At 44.5% G+C, this 7500-nt stretch overlaps 1 protein-coding gene across 1 annotated transcript in view; it reads left to right on the forward strand.

Moving 5' to 3' along the window:
- The window catches only part of Sur (Sulfonylurea receptor), a 218284-nt gene that overhangs the window by 113538 nt on the left and 97246 nt on the right, over positions 1-7500 (forward strand). The window contains 1 exon segment of the mRNA XM_071662189.1: positions 1214-1319. Coding sequence (XP_071518290.1) covers positions 1214-1319 — 106 coding nt within the window.

A 7500-nucleotide genomic window follows, 5' to 3' on the forward strand; every position in this document is an offset into this window, starting at 1 on the left:
CGTTGTGGTATACCGGGGTCGACGCGCTGTCAATGGATTGATCCAGGGCATGTGAAGCGTCTAGGGTAAACCATAGAAAGTTTTGTGGGGCCTGGATGTGGAAAGGGAGCTGTGGTTTCGGTGCATTACACATGACAGCTAGAGACTGAGTGTGAACGAATGTAGCCTCTGTTGTCTTTTGACCTGGAGCTACCTCGCTGATGCGGGGGGGGGGGGGGGAGGTGAACGATACTATATCCTGTGGGGCGGGGTAGCGACAGGAATGGATGAAGGCAAGCAAGTATGAATATGTACATGTATATGTCTGTCTGTGTATGTATATGTTCATATGTATGATTATGTACATGTGCGTGGAAGGGGCGTTTATATGTGTATATGAGAGGATGGGCCATTCTTCGACTGTTTCCCGGCGCTACCTCTCTGACGCGGGAAACAGTGATTAAGTATAATAATATCATCAGTAATAATAGTTTGACAGAAAAGTAATGTGTCAGAAAAAAATCATTAGACTCAAAGCTTACACTTCATTTGCATAATGAGGTGGGAAGTGGTGTCGTATTTGACCACACTCACTACAGAACCAGACCTGAAGTACAACATTCTAGGAGACAACATGTGCAAAATGGTAAATAGAAAATACATAGAAGATATGTGATATGTGATATGTGATCCCATAAATTCATTAACCCATTGTTTATAATTCTCAAGGGACATTATGGACCTAAACAGCCACGGAACGCTCCCAAGATACAACACACTACACGTGTTTACACTTGTTTTCAATGTGTTGGCACATGTTTACATCCCCTCTCATTGTGTTTACACCTCCTCTTAGTGTTTACATGTGTATATACTCTTTCTCAATGTATTTACACGTTTCTTTTACTCCACTCAGGGTTTTTACACGTGTTTACACCTCTCTATGTGTTTGCACCTCCTTTCGGTGTGTTTACCCGTGTTTACACCTGCTCTCAATGTGTTTATCCGTGTTTACACTTGCTCTCAATGTGTTTACCCGTGTTTACACCTGCTCTTAATGTGTTTACCCGTGTTTACACCTGCTCTCAATGTGTTTACCCGTGTTTATCCTCTCTCTCTCAATTATTTACACATGTCTCTTACTCCACTCAGTGTGTTTGCACGTATTCGCACCTCCTCTCGCTGTGTCTACAGTTGTTTACACCCCCCCCCCCCCCCGCTCTCCTGTTTGCAGGGACCAGACTGAGATCGGAGAGAGAGGCATCAACTTATCTGGAGGACAGCGACAGAGGATAGCTCTGGCCCGAGCCCTGTACTCAGACGCCCGAACCGTCATACTGGTGAGTAACCTTACCGGGATACTCATACTGGTGAGTAACCTTACCGGTGTACTCATACTGGTGAGTAGCCTTACCGGTATACTCATACTGGTGAGTAACCTTACCGGGATACTCATACTGGTGAGTATCCTTACCGGAATACTCATACTGGGGAGTAGCCTTACTGGTATACTCATACTGGGGAGTAACCTTACTGTATACTCATACTGGGTGAGTAACCTTACCGGTATACTCATACTGGTGAGAAACCTTACCGGTATACTCATACTGGGGAAGTCCTTACTGGTATACTCATACTGGTGAGTAACCTTACCGGGATACTCATACTGGTGAGTAACCTTACCGGTATACTCATACTGGGAGTACCTTACGGTATACTCATACTGGTGAGTAACCTTACCGGGATACTCATACTGGGGTATCCTTACTGGTATACTCATACTGGTGAGTAACCTTACCGGATACTCATACTGGGAGTAACCTTACGGTATACTCATACTGGTGAGTAACCTTACCGGTATACTCATACTGGGGAGTAGCCTTACCGGATACTCATACTGGGGAGTAGCCTTAACCGGTATACTTCATAATGGGGATAACCTTACTGGGATACTCATACTGGTGAGTTAAACCTTACCGGGATACTCATGCTGGGGAGTAACCTTACCGGGATACTCAACTGGTGAGTAACCGGTAGGAGTAACCTTACCGGTATACTCATACTGGGAGTACCTTACGGGATACTCATACTGGGGAGTAACCTTACCGGGATACTCATACTGGGGAGTAACCTTACCGGGATACTCATACTGGGGAGTAGTCTTTACCGGATACTCATACTGGGTGAGTAGCCTTACCGGATACTCATACTGGGGAGTACCTTCTGGTATACTCATACTGGAGTACTTACTGTATACTCACTGGGGAGTACCTTACTGGTATACTCATACTGGGAGTAGCCTTACTGGTATACTCATACTGGGGAGTAGCCTTACCGGTATACTCATACCGGTGTGTTGTCTTACCGGGATACTTATACTGGGGAGTAGCCTTGCTGGTATACTCATACTGGGGAGTACCTTACCGGTATACTCATACGGTGGTGACGGATCTTATACTTGGGACCTTGCTGGTATACTCATACTGGGGAGTAGCCTTACTGGTATACTCATACTGGGGAGTAGCCTTACTGGTATACTCATACTGGTGAGTAGCCTTACTGGTATACTCATACTGGGGAGTAGTCTTACTAGTATACTCATACTGGGGAGTAGTCTTACTGGTATACTCATGCTGGGGAGTAGCCTTACTGGTATACTCATACTGGGGAGTAGCCTTACAGGTATACTCATACTGGTGAGTAGCCTTACTGGTATACTCATACTGGTGAGTAACCTTACCGGTATACTCATACTGGGGAGTAGCCTTACTGGTATACTCATACTGGGGAGTAGCCTTACAGGTATACTCATACTGGTGAGTAGCCTTACTGGTATACTCATACTGGTGAGTAACCTTACCGGTATACTCATACTGGTGAGTAGCCTTACTGGTATACTCATACTGGGGAGTAGTCTTACTGGTATACTCATGCTGGGGAGTAACCTTACCGGGATACTCATACTGTGGAGTAGACTTACCGGTATACTCATACTGGGGAGTAGCCTTACTGGTATACTCATACTGGTGAGTAACCTTACCGGGATACTCATACTGGTGAGTAACCTTACCGGTATACTCATACTGGTGAGTAACCTTACCGGTATACTCATACTGGTGAGTAACCTTACCGGTATACTCATACTGGGGAGTAGTCTTACTGGTATACTCATACTGGTGAGTAACCTTACCGGGATACTCATACTGGTGAGTAACCTTACCGGTATACTCATACTGGTGAGTAACCTTACCGGTATACTCATACTGGGGAGTAGTCTTACTGGTATACTCATACTGGTGAGTAACCTTACCGGTATACTCATACTGGGGAGTAGTCTTACATGTATACTCATACTGGTGAGTAACCTTACCGGTATACTCATACTGGGGAGTAGTCTTACCGGTATACTCATACTGGTGAGTAACCTTACCGGTATACTCATACTGGGGAGTAGTCTTACCGGTATACTCATACTGGTGAGTAACCTTACCGGTATACTCATACTGGGGAGTAGTCTTACTGGTATACTCATACTGGTGAGTAACCTTACCGGTATACTCATACTGTGGAGCACACCTGTCTACCCTCACAGTGGAGAGAGAGAGAGAGAGAGAGAGAGAGAGGAGAGAGAGAGAGAGAGAGAGAGAGAGAGCGTCATACTGGGTAAAAGCCCTGATCACAGACCCACTAGGAACTATGGTAATGAAGGACAATGATCAGTCAACCTTTTGGAATATAACGTATAGTTGCCATATTGCTGACACTGTGACATTGTGACGTATAGCTGCCATATTGCTGACACTGTGACGTATAGCCGCCATATTGCTGACACTGTGACATTGTGACGTATAGCTGCCATATTGCTGACACTGTGACACTGTGACGTATAGCTGCCATATTGCTGACACTGTGACGTATAGCCGCCATATTGCTGACACTGTGACATTGTGACGTATAGCTGCCATATTGCTGACACTGTGACATTGTGACGTATAGCTGCCATATTGCTGACACTGTGACACTGTGACGTATAGCCGCCATATTGCTGACACTGTGACATTGTGACGTATAGCTGCCATATTGCTGACACTGTGACATTGTGACGTATAGCCGCCATATTGCTGACACTGTGACATTGTGACGTTTAGCCGCCATATTGCTGACACTGTGACAGTGTGATATTGTGACATTGTGACACTGTGACGTTGTGACACTGTGACATTGTGTAACATTGTGACGTATAGCTGCCATATTGCTGACACTGTGACATTGTGACGTATAGCTGCCATATTGCTGACACTGTGACATTGTGACGTATAGCTGCCATATTGCTGACACTGTGACATTGTGACGTATAGCCGCCATATTGCTGACACTGTGACATTGTGACGTATAGCCGCCATATTGCTGACACTGTGACATTGTGACGTATAGCTGCCATATTGCTGACACTGTGACGTATAGCTGCCATATTGCTGACACTGTGACATTGTGACGTATAGCTGCCATATTGCTGACACTGTGACGTATAGCCGCCATATTGCTGACACTGTGACATTGTGACGTATAGCTGCCATATTGCTGACACTGTGACATTGTGACGTATAGACGCCATATTGCTGACACTGTGACATTGTGACGTATAGCCGCCATATTGCTGACACTGTGACATTGTGACGTATAGCTGCCATATTGCTGACACTGTGACATTGTGACGTATAGCTGCCATATTGCTGACACTGTGACATTGTGACGTATAGCCGCCATATTGCTGACACTGTGACATTGTGACGTATAGCTGCCATATTGCTGACACTGTGACATTGTGACGTATAGCTGCCATATTGCTGACACTGTGACATTGTGACGTATAGCCGCCATATTGCTGACACTGTGACATTGTGACGTATAGCCGCCATATTGCTGACACTGTGACATTGTGACGTATAGCTGCCATATTGCTGACACTGTGACATTGTGACGTATAGCTGCCATATTGCTGACACTGTGACATTGTGACGTATAGCTGCCATATTGCTGACACTGTGACATTGTGACGTATAGCTGCCATATTGCTGACACTGTGACATTGTGACGTATAGCCGCCATATTGCTGACACTGTGACATTGTGACGTATAGCTGCCATATTGCTGACACTGTGACACTGTGATATTGTGACATTGTGACACTGTGACATTGTGACACTGTGTGATTATGTTTCTGTAATTATACAACATTGTATAATTGATATGATAGTTTCTGTGATCCCGTAGCCACTATAACCCTTGGATTATAGACATGTCCATAGCCAATATAGCAACATGTCTCTCCCTCTTGTGGTAGTGGCTATATCAGAGTGATATGGTGGAAATGGGAGATATATTAGAGTTGTGGACTATGGATCTATTATAGATATTGTATAGCTATATAGTTCCTGTATAGGTATATAGTTATTATATAGCGATATAGTTATATATAGTTATAATTGTTAGGTCATATAGCTATATGGCCCTATTATAGATATTGTATAGCTATATAGTTACTGTATAGCTATATAGTTTTTTTTTTTTTTTTTATTATACTTTGTCGCTGTCTCCCGCGTTTGCGAGGTAGCGCAAGGAAACAGACGAAAGAAATGGCCCAACCCCCCCCCCCCCCCATACACATGTATATACATACATCCACACACGCAAATATACATACCTACACAGCTTTCCATGGTTTACCCCAGACGCTTCACATGCCTTGATTCAATCCACTGACAGCACGTCAACCCCGGTATACCACATCGCTCCAATTCACTCTATTCCTTGCCCTCCTTTCACCCTCCTGCATATTCAGGCCCCGATCACACAAAATCTTTTTCACTCCATCTTTCCACCTCCAATTTGGTCTCCCTCTTCTCCTCGTTCCCTCCACCTCCGACACATATATCCTCTTGGTCAATCTTTCCTCACTCATTCTCTCCATGTGCCCAAACCACTTCAAAACACCCTCTTCTGCTCTCTCAACCACGCTCTTTTTATTTCCACACATCTCTCTTACCCTTACGTTACTCACTCGATCAAACCACCTCACACCACACATTGTCCTCAAACATCTCATTTCCAGCACATCCATCCTCCTGCGCACAACTCTATCCATAGCCCACGCCTCGCAACCATACAACATTGTTGGAACCACTATTCCTTCAAACATACCCATTTTTGCTTTCCGAGATAATGTTCTCGACTTCCACACATTCTTCAAGGCCCCCAGAATTTTCGCCCCCTCCCCCACCCTATGATCCAATTCCGCTTCCATGGTTCCATCCGCCGCCAGATCCACTCCCAGATATCTAAAACACTTCACTTCCTCCAGTTTTTCTCCATTCAAACTCACCTCCCAATTGACTTGACCCTCAACCCTACTGTACCTAATAACCTTGCTCTTATTCACATTTACTCTTAACTTTCTTCTTCCACACACTTTACCAAACTCAGTCACCAGCTTCTGCAGTTTCTCACATGAATCAGCCACCAGCGCTGTATCATCAGCGAACAGCAACTGACTCACTTCCCAAGCTCTCTCATCCCCAACAGACTTCATACTTGCCCCTCTTTCCAAAACTCTTGCATTTACCTCCCTAACAACCCCATCCATAAACAAGGTAAATAAAGTGCGTAAGACAAGGGAGCAAATGGGAACTTCAGTGAAGGGCGCAAATGGGGAGGTGATAACAAGTAGTGGTGATGTGAGAAGGAGATGGAGTGAGTATTTTGAAGGTTTGTTGAATGTGTTTGATGATAGAGTGGCAGATATAGGGTGTTTTGGTCGAGGTGGTGTGCAAAGTGAGAGGGTTAGGGAAAATGATTTGGTAAACAGAGAAGAGGTAGTGAAAGCTTTGCGGAAGATGAAAGCCGGCAAGGCAGCAGGTTTGGATGGTATTGCAGTGGAATTTATTAAAAAAGGGGGTGACTGTATTGTTGACTGGTTGGTAAGGTTAAATTATTTTATGTATGTATGACTCATGGTGAGGTGCCTGAGGATTGGCGGAATGCGTGCATAGTGCCATTGTACAAAGGCAAAGGGGATAAGAGTTAGTGCTCAAATTACAGAGGTATAAGTTTGTTGAGTATTCCTGGTAAATTATATGGGAGGGTATTGATTGAGAGGGTGAAGGCATGTACAGAGCATCAGATTGGGGAAGAGCAGTGTGGTTTCAGAAGTGGTAGAGGATGTGTGGATCAGGTGTTTGCTTTGAAGAATGTATGTGAGAAATACTTAGAAAAACAAATGGATTTGTATGTAGCATTTATGGATCTGGAGAAGGCATATGATAGAGTTGACAGAGATGCTCTGTGGAAGGTATTAAGAATATATGGTGTGGGAGGAAAGTTGTTAGAAGCAGTGAAAAGTTTTTATCGAGGATGTAAGGCATGTGTACGTGTAGGAAGAGAGGAAAGTGATTGGTTCTCAGTGAATCTAGGTTTGCGGCAGGGGTGTGTGATGTCTCCATGGTTGTTTAATTTGTTTATGGA

Source organism: Panulirus ornatus, chromosome 5 (genome assembly GCF_036320965.1).
Source record: "Panulirus ornatus isolate Po-2019 chromosome 5, ASM3632096v1, whole genome shotgun sequence".
NCBI lineage: Eukaryota > Metazoa > Arthropoda > Malacostraca > Decapoda > Palinuridae > Panulirus > Panulirus ornatus.